The sequence below is a fragment of the Nicotiana sylvestris genome, chromosome 6, assembly GCF_000393655.2.
Source record: "Nicotiana sylvestris chromosome 6, ASM39365v2, whole genome shotgun sequence".
NCBI lineage: Eukaryota > Viridiplantae > Streptophyta > Magnoliopsida > Solanales > Solanaceae > Nicotiana > Nicotiana sylvestris.
In genome coordinates, this window is record NC_091062.1 from 80,502,601 (window position 1) to 80,519,339 (window position 16,739).

At 39.2% G+C, this 16,739-nt stretch overlaps 1 protein-coding gene across 1 annotated transcript; it reads left to right on the forward strand.

Annotated features, from left to right (window-relative positions):
* Positions 1–13,767: 13,767 nt before the first annotated feature.
* LOC104214067 (small ribosomal subunit protein uS2-like) lies at positions 13,768–16,103 on the forward strand. Its single transcript, XM_009763673.2, has 5 exons — positions 13,768–14,027; positions 14,621–14,883; positions 14,964–15,161; positions 15,359–15,560; positions 15,858–16,103. The coding sequence occupies exons 1-5, from the start codon at positions 13,895–13,897 to the stop codon at positions 15,950–15,952; spliced, it is 891 nt and encodes a 296-aa protein (XP_009761975.1). The 5' UTR covers positions 13,768–13,894; the 3' UTR covers positions 15,953–16,103.
* Positions 16,104–16,739: the final 636 nt, after the last annotated feature.

A 16,739-nucleotide genomic window follows, 5' to 3' on the forward strand; every position in this document is an offset into this window, starting at 1 on the left:
GTACGATATTAAGCTCAACCCGGCCAAATATGCATTTGGTGTTCCATCTGGAAAGCTGTTGGGATTCATCGTCAGTCGGCGAGGCATTGAGTTGGACCCGTCAAAGATCAAATCCATCCAAGATTTGCCACCGCCGAAGAACAAGACAGAAGTAATGAGTCTGTTGGGAAGGTTGAATTATATCAGCAAGTTTATTGCTCAACTCACAGCAACTTGTGAACCCATTTTTTGGCTACTGAAGAAAGATGTTGCGGTAGAATGGACGGCAGAATGTTAGGAAGCATTTGACCAAATCAAAGGATATTTATCAAATCCACCTGTGTTGGTTCCACCTGAGCCGGGAAAACTGTTAATTCTTTATTTAACGGTCCTGGAGAATTCGTTTGACTGCATACTGGGGCAACACGATATTACAGGAAGGAAGGAACAACCTATCTATTATCTCAGCAAGAAGTTTACAGGGTATGAGGTTAAGTACACTCAACTCGAGAAGACATGTTGCGCCCTAACTTGGGTGGCACAGAAATTGAAGCATTATCTGTCATCATATACTACTTATTTCATTTCACGATTGGATCCACTGAAGTATATTTTCTAGAAGCCTATGCCCACAGGGAGATTGACGAAATGGCAGATATTACTCACAGAATTCGACATCGTCTATGTGATAAGGACGGCCATAAAGGCCCAAGCATTGGTTGATCACTTGGCTGAGAATCCTATTGATGAAGAATACGAGCCATTGAGGACGTATTTTCCTGATGAAGAGGTGATGCATATAGATGAGTTGGAATTATCTGAGGAACCAGGTTAGAAGCTTTTCTTTGATGGACCGCAAATACGAAAGGAGTTGGAATATGAGCAGTACTTATTTCTGAAACAGGACATCATTATCCTGTTACGGCTCAGCTGCGGTTCTATTGTACCAACAATATGGCTGAGTATGAGGCGTGTATTTTAGGTCTACGACTAGCTGTAGACATGGATGTCCAGGACGTCTTGGTCTTGGGAGACTCGGGTCTCCTGGTGCATCAGATTCAGGGTGAATGGGAAACAAGGGATTTGAAGCCCATACCATATCGACAATGTTTGCACGATCTGAGCAAGCGATTTCGATCAGTAGAGTTCAGACACATCCCAAGAGTTCATAATGAGGTTGCCGATGCTTTGGCCACCTTAGCATCGATGTTGCACCACCCAGGCAAAATCCATGTTGACCCGTTGCATATCCAGGTTCGTGATCAGCATGCTTATTGCAACATGATAGAGGAAGAAATGGATGGCGAGCCATGGTTTTATGATGTCAAGGAATACCTCAGGATGGGGATATACCCAGAGCAAGCCACCGGAGATCAAAAGAGAGCCATTCGGCGATTGGCAAATGGATTTTTCGTCAGTGGAGGAGTGTTATACAAAAGAACACCAGATTTGGGATTGCTGAGATGTATAGATGTTGGTCAAGCCATGACAGTGATGACAGAGGTACATGCGGGCGTTTGTGGGCCACATATGAGCGGATATGTATTGGCGAAGAAGATTCTTCGAGTAGGGTATTATTGGCTCACTATGGAGCGTGATTGTATCAATTTCGTGCGAAGATGCCATCAGTGTCAGATACACGGAGATTTGATTCATTCTCCGCCAACAGAATTGCATACAATGTCAGCACCATGGCCATTTGTTGCATGGGGCATGGATGTCATTGGACCGATTGAGCCGGCAGCTACCAACGGTCATAGGTTCATTCTGGTCACCATCGATTATTTCACCAAGTGGGTTGGGGCTAAAACTTTCAAGTCGGTAACCAAGAAGGCAGTGGTGGATTTCGTTCATTCCCATATCATCTGTAGATTTGGGATCCCCAAAGTGATCATCACGGACAATGGCGCTAATCTTAACAGCAGTTCGATGAAAGAAGTATGTCAACAATTCAAGATTACACACCGTAATTCCACCCCATATCGTCCCAAGGCGAACGGCGCAGTTGAGGCAGCCAACAAGAACATAAAGAAGATATTGAGGAAGATGGTAGAAGGGTCCAGGCAATGGCACGAAAAATTGCCATTTGCATTGTTGGGATATCGCACTACTGTCCGCACTTCAGTAGGTGCAACTCCTTATTTATTGGTATACGGAACTGAAGCAGTGATACCGGCAGAAGTTGAAATTCCATCCCTTCGGATTGTCGCTGAGGCTGGGATTGATGATGATGAATGGGTCAAAGACCGATTGGAGCACTTGAGCCTGATTGATGAAAAGTGATTGGCAGCAGTATGTCATGGCCAGTTGTATCAGAAGAGGATGGCAAGAGCATACAACAAAAAGGTGCGTCCCCGGAAGTTTGAAGTGGGTCAGCAAGTGCTGAAACACATCCTCCCACATCAGGCCGAAGCAAAAGGCAAGTTCGCCCCAAATTGGCAAGGGCCATTCATTGTAACCAGAGTGTTATCCAATGGCGCTTTATGTTTAACAGATATCGAAGGGAAATGCGTCGACATGGCTATCAATTCTGACGCAGTTAAGAGATATTATGTATGATTTCTTTTGATTGTAATTGTTGTTTGTTTGTACTTGGCATTTATCGGAAAATGAAATGACAGAGGCAATTCTTTCTTATATCCAAACACTTTAACCTTTGCTTCCCCTTTTGAGCCTTATTTATTCTTTCATACCCCTCTTTTGGAATCAGTAATGGAAATGAAAGAAAAAGAGAAGAGAAAAATAACGATAAAAAAGACTAAAGAAAAGTCACAAGAAAAACAAAGGAATTGGGAACTACATTTGACCTGATTACTCAAAGAGGATACGTAGGCGCCTCACGACTCAGTCATAGTGTAACAAAAAAAAAAAAAAATCTCCAAGCAAGAAAAACCGGGGCAGAAGTTGTGTTTATAATTTTGGGAAAGAATGTTGATTCCAAGAGTTGTAATGTTTTACCCATCTAAATTATTTTGAACCTTTTTTCTTTTAGCCATACACAAAAACCCATATTGATGTCCAAAAATACCTCCCTATCCGTATCCGAGAAGTGCCAAGTCATGCAAACGGAAGTCGGGAATAACACTCTGATCCCTAGTAGAGAAGAGGATCATAAGCTGGAAATGAATTGGTGGCCGAAAGAATCCCCAGCAGAGAGAGTCATATCGGTAGAACTTCGATCCCCAGCTGGAAAAAAATAAAATAAAATGAGAGAGTCTTATCGGTGAAAACCTCCACAGGCACCATAAGGCGACGTAAGTTGAGAGAAATAAAACGAGAGAGTCTTATCGGGGAAAACCTTCACAGGCACCATAAGGCGACGGGGGTTGAGAGAAATGAGAGAGTCTTAGTAGTGAAAACCCCTTGAAGGGCACTATGAGGCGACAAGACAAGATTGGCGGAAAGGATCCGCATTTGGCAAAGAGTTAGGCGCCTGCATATCCCCCAGCGAAATGAGGCCACCAGAAAGATTGATTGATACAAATAGACTGGGTTGATTAATCCGGAATGCACGACATGATCGTTGGGATCGGTTATATCATTCAGATAAGTTCTTTTCTTTCCTTTTCCCCAGCATTGATTTTATGATATTAACCAGAGGTATAATGGTCTTATGACGTACCGAGATATTTTGTTATCGTATTTCATATGCATTTCATGCATTTATACATGTACATTGACCCATGACTCAGACAACGTTATATATGCGTATATATATATATATATATATATATATATATATATATATATATATATGAGATATGGGAAAAGGTTACGGTGTTATATACACACCACCACCTAATCAGCTGGTATATGATGATGATGTTGCCCACAGTGGCTGAAATATAATTCAAACGACGTTATATTCGTGTATATATGTATGTATTCAAATGGCGTTATATAATATAAATGTATGTATTCAAACGGCGTTATATACGCGTATATATGTATGGGATATGGGAAAGGTTATGGCGTTATATATGCATCATCACCTTATTAGCTGGTATACGATGATGATTTTGCCTATAGTGGCCGATATGATATGATGGGATGCCCTCAGAGGCTGATGATGTTATGAAACATGTACCTATGCACGACATGACATTTATACGCATATGCATAAAGCTAAAAGTAATTAATGATTTACAAAGTTATTCAGACTTACAGGTTGAGTCATGTACTCTATATGTCTTCATGTCTCTTATGTATTAAAGATTTCTTCTTTTTCTATCTTTTGAAATCACCACTTTTTCATTTCTTGGTCTAAGGACTTTATCTCCCCAGCAGTTTGTTTTTGAAAAAGATTTTTCAGAGCTTATTACCAGTTGCCAAGATGGTGCAAAAACACAATGTGGATAAGACGAGCCAAAGATAAGGCAACAAAGCGAAAAGAAGTTTGTCGCAAGACCAAATGATGAATGGGTCTAGATTCCAGGAGGACCGAATTTCTAGGGGAAATTGGAGAAAAACAGAAAAAACGACAGTTGAAAAGTTATGGATCAAATTCCAAGAGGATCCCCAGCAGATTTGCGAGATGCAGGAACAACTCCGACAGATTATCGACCAAGTTCCGCGATGGTCGGACAACACAGAGTGGGGAAGGAAGAGAAAAGGAAAACCATCCCCGGCAGGAATATCATCCCCAACAAATAATATCATCCCCAGCAAGTTTTGTAATAAAGCGCAGAGCAGGGAAAGGAAGAAGGGAAAAACCATCCCCAACAGGAGTGGCATGACCACTCACCACGTTTTAAACTAACAAATTTTTCTTTGATTTGAAGCAGGGAAAGGAAATGTTATTGACAGCGGGAAGATATGGCCACAAAGAAGATTATCAAACTGGGGCAGAAAATTTTCGCGTTGAAATCAGATAGCCACTTGGGGGAAGATGGAAGATAACACAAGTTTTGAAGGAAGTGGAATCCCCAGCAGTTTACGGGAGAAGGCAATACAAGTTTTAAAGAAAGCAATCTTGGAAGAAGCAAGATAACCCAAGTTTTAAGGGTAGTGGTCTTTGAATCAGTATCATCCCCACCATTGTTAAAAGGAGGAAAGTAACTAGTCTTAAAGAAGGAAGATAATTCCCCAGCAGTGTTATCCCCGACAGGTTTCAGAGAAGTGAAAGCACCAGCTTTAAAAGAAGTAGTCTTTGAAGAAGGAACATAACATATTTGTGAATAAAATATCGGTGTTATCCCCAGCAGTTTTCAGAGGAATAAGACACCAGTTTTGAGGGAAGCAGTTCTGAAAGAGGATGATTCAAGTTAGAAGGAAAATGGTTCGGGAGGCAGGAAGGAACAACAACAATAAAACGCATTGCTTAAGAAGTAGTTGAAGTCAGGAACCCGCCTGGAGAGTGGAGGTATTACATTTTACGAAATAGTTGAAGTCAGGAGCCCACCTGGAGAACGGAGGTGTTATATTTTAAAGTTTATTGAAGTCAGGAGCCCGCCTGAAGAACGGAGTTGTTACATTTTAAAGTTTAGTTGAAGTCAGGAGCCCGCCTGGAGAATGGAGGTATTATCTTTAAATTGTTTATTGAAGTCAGGAACCCGCCTGGAAAATAGAGGTTGCTATACTCTCAAGTTGTAGTTGAAGTCAGGAGCCCGCCTGGAGAATGGAGGTATTACATTTTAAGAAGTAGTTAAAGTCAGGAGCCCGCCTGGAGAATGGAGGTGTTATAATTTTAAGAAGTTTATTGAAGTTAGGAGCCCGCCTGAAGAACGGAGGTGTTACATTTTAAAGTTTAGTTGAAGTCAGGAGCCCGCCTGGAGAATGGAGGTATTATCTTTAAATTGTTTATTGAAGTCAGGAACCCGCCTGGAAAATAGAGGTTGCTATATTCTCAAGTTGTAGTTGAAGTCAGGAGCCCGCCTGGAGAATGGAGGTATTACATTCTGAGTTGTAGTTGAAGTCAGGAGCCCGCCTGTAGAACGGAGGTTGTTAATTTTAAGTCGAAGAAGTCAGGAGCCCGCCTGTAGAATGGAGGTTGTTATATTTTAAAATTGAAGGAGTCAGGAGCCCGCCTGTAGAATGGAGGTGTTTATTGTTATAGTTGTGGTTGAAGTCAGGAGCCCGCCTGGAGAATAGAGGTGTTGTATTTTTAAGAAATTGTTGAAGTCAGGAGCCCGCCTGGAGAATAGAGGTGTTATATTTTTAAGAAGTTGTTGAAGTCAGGAGCCCACCTGGAGAATAGAGGTGTTATATTTTAGGAAGTGGTTGAAGTCAGGAGCCCGCCTGGAGAATGAAGGTGTTTATATTTTAAGAAGTAATTGTTGTGGAAGTCAGTAAAGCAGAGGAATACAACAAAAATCCCCAGCGGGAAACAACAAAATCCCCAGCGGGAAACAACAAAAATCCCCAACAGAGGAAGGCAGTTCAAGATTTGAAGGAAAAATAATGCGAAGCTCACAAGAAGGAAATAAGTAGTCCGAGATCGGCAATCAAGGGAGAATACAAGTCAAATCAGAAGTAAAGAAATACCAGAGGAAACACAAGGCAACAAGGCAGCATCAGTCACATGACCAAGTTTGAGAATAAATCTTTGTAATTCATAGATCATAGCTTAGTATAACTTCTTTATCTTTCATCAGGGTGTAATAAGGAGGTCAGTAAGCGGTAACATCAGCAGCAACAGCAGTAACAGCAAAAGGCAGTCCCATGGTAGTCCCAGCTACCGAAACTTCCCGAACTACATTGACCTGATTCCCTTTTAGCTAGGGATATGTAGGAAACCTTTGAAGCAAAGGTTCGGTTAAAATATTTTCAAAAAAATGCTTCACACGGAGTATTCCAACGGGCAAAAATCGCTCGTATCCGCTCACTTTATCTTTGCACGAAAACTCTTTGTGTTTTCAGACAAAGAGGGGTAGCTGTGAGCACGTGATTTTTGCCCTATGAGAACCACTCCCAAAAATTCAAGATAAAATAATTTTCCTTTGTGTGCAATTTTTGAGGATTTGCGTGGCATAATTATTCGCATTTTTGTCTGTCAATGTTTATTCTATTTTAATTAATGAAAATACAAAAATATGTATTGCATGTGCATTTAGGATTTAATGTTACAATTAGGAATTAATTAAAATAATTTTGGCTTTGCGAGAACGAAAATCACAAAAATGATGTACTGTGCATTTTTAGCATTTGATGTCCGATTGTGCGATTTTGTTTTCACATTTGTTAGTCAATTATGTGTGATAATTAATTAGCATTTTTATAAGTTAATTTGATTTATAAATCAATGTAGGATTTTGGTTTTTAATTTGGAAAATTAGTTTAAGAAGAAAAAGAAACAAATAAAACAAGAAAAAGAAAAAGAAAAAAAATGGGATTGGGCCTAGACCCACCCCGTTTTGCCTGTTCAAACAGGTCCAAACCACCCCGGTCCAGTCCATCTCAAAGACACCCCAAACGGCATCGTTTTGGGGAAGCCTTGATCAGGGCCGTTGATCTCACTTGATCAACGGTCCAGATCACTCTGCCCTCACCCGTAACCCCATACCCGACCCGTGGCCCCGAACCGCCCCATCCCCTACTAAAACCAAACGACGATGTTCCCATTAAGGGAATTGATCTAGGCCGTCAATCTTCGTTGATCCAACGGACCACATTAATCTTACCATCTCAATATACCAAACTTTTAAACCCCTTACCCCCCCTGATTTCCCAACCCCTCTTCTTCGTCTCCCAAACCACAGACCAAACGATCTGTAGAAACCCTAGAGCCGCCACCCCATGCCTTCGCCTGAAACCCGGCGACAACGACGCTGCCGGCTACCCAAATAACACCCTTGAACCTCCTAACCTCCCTCAACACGATTCCATACTCTATTAACCTCGAATCACGTCACAGCTTCTCGAATCTTCGATCACAGAATCAACCTAAAACCTCACCTTCTCCGATGACCCTCAAATTAACACCCCTGAGCCTCTTAACCACCCTCAACCTGAATCCTCACTCCGTTGTCTTCGAATCATCCCCGGCTTTTTCGAATCTTCAATCGAAGCTCAGGACCCAAAACCCTAGTTCATCTAATGAACCCAAACTCACACCAGCTATCCACCTGACCTCCCTTGTGCCTAAAATGCCCTTGGTCTGGCTCGAATCTTGCTAGAACTGGTCGAGTTTCAAATCAATTGAAGAACCCTAGAGAGCGAAAACCTGGAACCTGTCCGAGTAAAGGGAAAATTTGAGGTTCTTAATCGACTTTAGTCGAGTGTTTTCAGTCGAGAACACTCGATTAAGGTCCGTTTGGACCTCAAAAGTTCGAGTCGAAGTCTAAAATGGGAACTGTTCAGAGTTAGCCTGTAATTTTGAGGTATTTTTCTTTTTTTTCTTTTCTATTTTTGTTGTTATTTATCTGCTTAAGCTTCATGGTATTTCACCATCTTTTAATTTATTCCTCTCTTCTCTTTCAGACCTTTTTCTGGTCTAGTTTTTCTCATATGGTTGGTTGGCATATGCTGAATCGATTGAGTATGTTTGTCCGTTAGTTTGGTTGTAAGGGTCAGTGCCCGTAATGTTCTTGCACAAAAACTGTGTCTAGTCTTGTAATTGATTACTAGTTCAAATGATCTCACTTTCTGTGATGTCTGATTCCTTGTTTGTTTTGTTGTTCATCATTTTACATATAAATTCAGTTATGTTCATCCAGTATGTGACAGTGTTTCATTCATCTTGTTTGATTTAGAATTGTGAACATAGTTAGTCATTCCCATGTATCTGTGTCAATCATGGTCTGAAATTTGACCTTGGTAGTTCAATGTGATTTTGTTCAAATGCATTGGTCTTTATTTTTATGCTATTTGATCTGACCTGAGTTCTAGTTTGAATTACTGTTTGAATTAGATAAGTTGAATTGGTTATAGCTATTGTAGTTTGTTGGATTCAGCTTAGTTAGTTGGTAGGTTTGAATAGGTTAGAGTTGAAAGGTTCAATGCAGAGTGAAAGGGATTGGGTATGACAGTAATTTCAGGAACTTTAGGAGGGTAATTTGGGGTTTAAAGGTTTAGCAAAATGGTCTTGCTAAGTGGGATGACAGTAAAGCACTTAATTAACCCTTAATCTAATGTGTTAGTGGGGAACACAACATAATGGTATGGGGAGGGTCACAAGGACTTGATATAGAAAAATAGGCTGCCCATACCCGCGTGGGATTAATAAACAAAAGGAAGTTTAGTGGGGAACAAATGAATTAAAAAGAGGGAAAACATAATATAGTGGGGTTTGAGAGATGATGGGCAGAATTAGTTTAAAAATTATGCCTAAAGTGCTTTTGAGAGTTGAAGGGGGCAGACCTGCTTTGGGGGGTTATATATAGAGTCATTTTTAGACAGAAAGGGGGATTTTTTTCCCCTGAAAATCTTAAGAGAGGGCTGGAGAGTTAAAAAAGAGAAAACAAAAAGAAAGATATGGTTTCAGTGCATCTGTAGGAGTAACTCGAATCCTGGACAGTGAATCCGATTCCCTTTGATTGCTTAAGTGGTTCAGTGGTCTACTGGTTCAGTTTCGGGTTTAATATACGCTTGGTTGAGTTTGTTTGTGGTGATATTGGTTGCTGCTGTTTGGTCTTTTACAAACTTTCTGGGCTGTGTCGGTAGCTGTTTGAACTCCCAACTGTTGTTGTTGAACTGTTGTTGTATTACTGCTCGTATTACTGTTGTTGCTGATCTCTCTTCTACTTTATTTCTGTTCCAATTCCAGGTACACTTTTCGAATCGCCTTGATGTAGCTCCTTGAAGTTGAAAAAATGGAAATATTCACAGATTTGTGTTCATTTGTAGGCTGCCTGTTATTTACAATTGGATGAATTGTTAGTTAATTATACCTAGTCGATATTGATTATGTGTTTTGTATTATGTGAATAGTGGATACACACGGATTGTAATTAAGAGCTACTGAACTGCTATGCTCATGTTGACATGCTGTTAGTTTCCAAATTTGAGCTGTTAGGTTGTCAGTTTGCTTTACCATAACAATTAGTACTAGATGAAGTTATTTGAACTCTTGATTTGTTCTGCTATAAGTGATTCATGTCAAAGTGGGCAACTAGTTAGGGACAATAATTTAATTAGAAACAGAATCATCAGAATGTTCGAATGTGCGCTGGTTTGTTTTGGGACTACTTGAATTCATGGTTATCTAGCAACCGCTTTAGTATAGATAGTGTTCACTTTAGTATAGCACTATTCTGTTAAAAAATCAAATTCAGAAACATGATTGGGGTTGCAAGTGTATGATGGGTCATCAAGTTTGATTTCGAGTTAAACTTAATATCAGTAGGCATCAACAGTTTAGGCTAGTAATATCAGTAGGCATCATCAATAACTTATTTAAAATAAGCAGGCACCATTAGCACTGACTAAACAAATTGGTCATGATAATTGTATATGAATAAGTAGTTAATTTGAACGAGCGTACGTCGTAGTATTTTATTACTATTTGGTAAACACACTCTGGAGAGTTGGAGTAATTGTGGTGTGCAAATGCTTATCCCGCGATCTTCTTGGCCTGATCCTGTTCATTTGAACTAGGCTAGTCCTAGGCCCACTTTGGGCCACTGAAAATTCACGGTTGGCCTGCACGAATTTTATGGCTTGGGCCCTTTGGGCCCAAGACTGATATGACAATTGGCACGTTAACACTTAAGGATGGACTGGGCTTTTAAGTTAGGTAGTGGATTCAAATTAAAAGGTTCGTCCTTTCGTTTGGATCCGGACTTGAACTTGATGCCCGATTTTGTAATATTAATTAATTAGGACTTTTCCTTTTTATTTTTTTAATTTTTAGAGACAAATAAAGTAAAAAATTATAGATTGCTTTAGGTTTGCCCTTTTAAAATAAAAATGAGACGAGCCTCGCCGAACAAAATAAATAAATCACGGGGCCCTCGTTAAATGTATATATTGATTGCTTAGATTTCGGGACGGCCCGTTTAGCGAATTTCATGGCTTTCCCAAAATAATAACGCGCTAGTCACTTCAGGCGCGCTTTTAATAATTTTCTTTCTGAAACTCGGGTGCACATTTATGTGACCCAAATCCAAATCTTGACGGAGTCAAAATGTGTCGATAACAACAGGTGCATTGATGTGACGTGGTTCGAGATGTATTTTTGTGACGTCGCAATTCTTATTAAAAATAATAATAATAAAAGCGGTAAAGAGTTTAAATTTGCACATAGGTTCAACATGTATTAAAATTAGATAAATAAGCCGAATATGACAGTTGAGCGACCGTGCTAGAACCACGGAACTCGGGAATGCCTAACACCTTCTCCCGGGTTAACAGAATTTCTTACTCGGATCTCTGGTGCGCGGACTGTTAAACAGAGTCAATATTTTCCTCGATTCGGGATTCAACCGGTGACTTGGGACACCATAAATCTCCCAAGTGGCGACTCTGATCCTTTAATAATAAATCCCGTTTCGATTGTCCTTTAATTGGAAAAAACTCCCTCCGCGCCCCTTTGCGGTGGCGGGTAAAAAGGAGGTGTGACAAAAGCCTCACATGAGGTAGAATTCAGAAAATATGTACCTGAGAATAAGGGGAAAACAAAAATAAGTAAGGAATCAGTAGACAAGCAGCAGCAGAACAAAACCCAGATTTCAGCAATAAAACAGTAGAACCAGCTCCAAATAGTCGATGAAACAATGGAAGAAACAACAGATCAAGACCCAACTTCAAACCAAAACTCAAACCATTTCTCCAACTAGAAGTATAACTATGGATTTTTTCAATAGCTTTAGCTAACAAAGAGAATCAGAAATCCAAAACAAGCAGGATTTTGGTAGTTTTCAATAAAGGAATGCAGGGATTTTGGTATTTTTTCAATGGTTTTCCAAGACTCAGCCGTTTCAGATTTTTTCTTAGTCTCTAATATCTTTCTCCCCTCTCACTTGAGCTTCAAGTAGCAATGCCTTTATAGGCAAGCTATTAGGGCAGCATAAAATGTATTCAGTTTTGCACATTAATCCTTTTAGAATTTTCATTTTTGCTCAAACACCCTTAGTTAAAAACTCAGATTTTCAGAATAGTCCCAAAGGCCAGCTTCTAGGAAACTTCCCAAGTTAGTTACACCAGATTCCCAACTTAGATTTCCTAAATTACCACTTAGGATCCCTGTTTTTACCTTAGGAAATCAAATGGGTCAAATTGACCCAATAACTCAACCAGACCTGAGCTCAGATTCAAACCAAACGAAACTCTCTTGGAATGGGGTCTAAACTGACCTCAGAGCCCAAGTAACAAGGATGACCCCAAACCAAATCAATGCATGTAAAAAGGGAAACACTTAAATAAATTCCGAACCTAAGAGCCAAACTAATTGACTAATCAATTATCACAAACAGGCGAGGAACTAGTTGAGCTGTTAAATTAAGCTAAATGACAAAACAAAAGGTAAAATCAAAGGTTTAAACATGCAATTAACAGAACTAGACAGACTAAAGAAATCAGAAAATAAATTTTAAAAGGAAAACAAACACCAAGAAAAGAGGTTCTGGATCCAGAATCTTGACCCAGTCTCAATTGTGATGACCTTGCACCAAAGAGGGAAGAAGAACAGAAGTGAAACATAAATGATTCGAAAGCAAAAAATGAAAGTGACTCACCGGCTAGGCTTGAAATCGAAACTGGTGTTCTGAGTTAACCCAAAACAATGTCAATCGCTTGTTCTTGGTCAAGAACAAGCGAACGTCATTATTTTGTGATAAAACAGCCTTGAACAAACAGGGAATTCGGAAGAGTAGCCTTGCATGCACATGTTCGATTTTAAGCTTTTAGGGCTTGAACTCAAATTCAAGATTCGACGAGTTCCGGACAGATTCGAAGGAAAAGAAGTGAGGATTCAGAACGGGGAGGTGAAGGGGAGTCTGTGGTATAGATTTGGGGTTGATTGGGACCGGCGCCGCCACCAGAAATGGCGAGGATTTTAGGGCGGTGGCTTAGGGTTCCGTTTAATCTCTGAAGGAGATGAGGGGTTGAGAGAGACGGATTTGGGGGGGTAGGCGGATTCAGACCGTTTTATATGAATGTGGGGTTCAGTTCCGGACCGTCCGATCAAGTAAGATCGACGGTCCTGATCAAGGAGTAATTGAAACGACGTCATTTTGGTTATGAGTGGGGCAGACCAGGTAAGGGGATGGATTTGGGCTGGTTTTGGACGGGTATGTGGGGGATAAATCAATTGGGCTTGGGATTTAATGAAATTAGCCCAAAACCTGATCCTTTCACTTCTTTTCTTTTTTCCATTTATTTTAAAAACTCTTTCTTTCTTTTCAAAATTAAAAATAAAATCTAAATTAATTCCTAATACAAATTATCCTACTAAATTAAATTAGTTAACTCTAAATAACAATTATCACAAATAATTAAATACCAAATTAAAAGGAAAACTACCAAAATTCGAAACTCAAAATTAAAAATGCAAAAATTAGTTATTTTTCGTGATTTTTTTCATTTTTGTAAAACACTAATTTACTAATTAATCTAAAAATGTAAAATTAAATCCTAAATGCAAATGCAATGTATTTTTGTATTTTTATGATTTAAATAAAATTAAACATGCACACAAAATGCAAACAAATAACAAAATTCTATAATAATTCTTAAATAACAAATAATTAAAAGGAAAAATCTAATTTTGGGAGTTATAGTTCATGTGAGACAAAAATTATATGCTCACAAATATAATTTTTATAAATGATATTTATTTAAAATAAATAAGCTGTTAACTTTTGCTAGTAGATAAAAATTCCAATATATTTTAAACAGCTTGTTTGACTGCCTAGTATCATTTCCACGTTTTATAGCCACCTCTTCCGTTCAAAAAGGGTTGGGGATAGTTTCGATCTGCCGCAAGCAAAAAACCCTAGTTGAAGCAGGCTAAGCGAAGGGGAAGAAACAGAGTACAACAATGGCGGCGGAAGGAAGAACACTGTCGACAAAAGAAGCCGACATACAGATGATGTTGGCTGCCGAAGTCCACCTCGGAACTAAGAATTGTGACTTCCAAATGGAACGCTACGTCTTCAAGCGCCGCAACGACGGTATATACTCTTAAAATGTTACTACTTGTCTCATTTCTTTCAATGTGTGCTCATTTCACGGTGATAAAGCATTTTATATTAGCAGTAAATAGCACGTGTTTATGCACAAAATTTGCAAATGCTTATTGTGATGCACAATAAATGTTAGATTTCGCTCAATCAAACAGTCTGTAAATTAATTCGTTAGTCAAATATATATTTGATTGTTTTAATGACGGTGGTGTCTGTGCCAACTTGCATGCAGTTTGACTATGATTTGAACCTGAGACCTCATGCATTCAATAAAAAGAAGCATCTTTAAATTGCTAAGACTAGGTCCAATGTGCGGCAGGTTGTGTTAGCTTTCTCTATTTGGAACTGCTGATTACTCTACTAGATGATCGTTCATTGTTCTGATTTTTCATGTCTAAAGATGATACAAATGAATTACTTCGTTGACATTGAATCATTTATTTCATAGTGATACTTTTACCTGCTATGTTTCATCCTCTGTTTTTGACTACTTTCCCAAAATATATCTTCAGTCTGGCTTTTGTTTGGTCTAATTTAAGTACTAATTCTGCTTATCTTGACCTATCTATTTATATTCTTAGGTATCTACATCATTAACCTCGGAAAGACATGGGAAAAGCTTCAAATGGCTGCCAGGGTAATTGTTGCTATTGAGAATCCTAAGGACATAATTGTGCAATCTGCCAGGCCATATGGGCAGAGAGCTGTCTTGAAGTTTGCACAATATACTGGTGCAAATGCAATTGCTGGACGTCATACCCCTGGAACTTTTACCAACCAGCTTCAGACCTCATACAGTGAGCCAAGACTCTTGATTCTCACTGATCCAAGAACCGATCATCAGGTTTTTACATATTTTCCTGATACTCATCATCTCTTTTTTAAGCCTTCCAATGATTTATAACCTGTTTGAATACTTTGCAGCCAATCAAAGAGGCTGCGCTTGGGAATATCCCTACTATTGCTTTCTGTGATACTGACTCTCCAATGCGCTATGTTGACATTGGTATCCCTGCTAATAACAAAGGAAAGCATAGTATTGGTGTTCTTTTCTGGCTCTTAGCGAGGATGGTACTGCAGATGCGTGGTTCCATTAATCAAGGACATAAATGGGATGTCATGGTAAAGACTATATCTTTAAGCTCTAATTGTATCTTCTTCATTTTGCATTTGTTGGTTGCATGCTCCTCTCAAGTTCAATTAATAGCTTAATGCTCCATTTTGCAACCGGTACAACTGAAATTTAATAATAAATTATCACATCTTTTTGTTGTGAATGTCGGTTTTTCATTTGCGTGTGTTAATTTCCGTTGTTGCAGGTCGATCTCTTCTTTTACAGAGAGCCTGAAGAGGCTAAGGAGCAACAAGAAGAAGAAGCCCCTGCAATCGATTATGCAGACTACTCCGCTGGTGCTGCGCTCGGTGGTGACTGGTCTAGTAGCCAAATCCCCGAGGCCCAGTGGACTGGAGATACTGCACCTTCTGGTCCAGTAGTTGCTAGTGGTTGGTCTGGTGAAGGAGGTTAGTTTGTTACACTGTTACATGAAATTAGCTCTGGATATTGACATATGACAGAGCAGCTGCCAAATTAGTCACTCTAAGGTTATTGTCATATTTTCTGCTAAGAAATTTGATACTAGTTGGAAGCTCTGAGATTGTCTTAGTGGATGGTGGTTTGCTACTCTCTTTTTCCCCCTGGACTGTAGTTGAACCTCTTCTGCAATCGTCTGATGATTTCGAGTTTTTTATTTGTCTATTGTTTAGCCAAAATTTGGCGGCACTAACAACTTTAAATTCTTTTCTTTTGATGAATTGCAGTGGCTGAGGGAGGAGGCTGGGACACTGCAGCTGCACCTGTTCCAGTTCCTGTGTCAGATGCCGCCCCAACTGCTGGCGCCACAGGCTGGGAATGAACCTGTTTCCTTTAGGAAGCTCTTCTTCCCTTCTGGATAAAGAGTAGACATTGTGAGTTCTACAAAAATAGTTTTGTTCATTGCACAGTTAAAGGATTTTCTGTGGATGTACTCAATTATTTAATCATTGCTAGCATGGCTTTTTGGAGAATTTCAAAGTGGTTATGTTGTCAAGAGGTGGTCACTGTCAAATTTGGTTGCTTTTGGAAAATATTCAACGCCAATCGGAATTGTTACTCCATTACTAAAAAATGGATAACCAAATTCTCCTTAGGAGGGTTTCTTTGACCTCGGACATTGATTTGTTTTTTTTTTTTTAATTTCAAAATTAGAGTTGTGGGTTCCATAACTGGATGAGAAACATACTACTACCTCCGGTCCAAAATAAGTTACTTTTTGGTTGTTTTCACACAGATTAAGAAATTCACCTTTTAACATTAATTAGCAATGAAATTGATCATATTAACCTTTACTATCTCTTCACATAAAAACTCGTAACACATATACACTTAAACACTCTTTAACACATACTTCAACCTATGTACTTCATAGGCAACGTAGGAAAAAAATAATTAATTCATTCTTGAAATTTGAAAAAATTATTTATTTTGGACTATAAAAAAAAGGCCAAAAAATTACTTATTGTGGATCGGAGGGAGTACATTTTACTAAAAGAATGAGAAAAGAGCACAACAAAGAGTGTTAGTGCTTATAAGAAACTTGGTCAAGCAAGATGTAAGTCAAGGAGTTAAACGGCTTATTATTCTTTATAGCTATGAATTATGAT

Bases quoted from the DNA above. Each gene is read 5' to 3' on its own strand.
- LOC104214067 (XM_009763673.2), top strand. From the start codon at position 13,895: ATGGCGGCGGAAGGAAGAACACTGTCGACAAAAGAAGCCGACATACAG. The intron at 14,884-14,963 runs GTTTTTACATAT...AATACTTTGCAG, and splicing joins ATCCAAGAACCGATCATCAG to CCAATCAAAGAGGCTGCGCT. The intron at 15,561-15,857 runs GTTAGTTTGTTA...GATGAATTGCAG, and splicing joins TGGTTGGTCTGGTGAAGGAG to TGGCTGAGGGAGGAGGCTGG.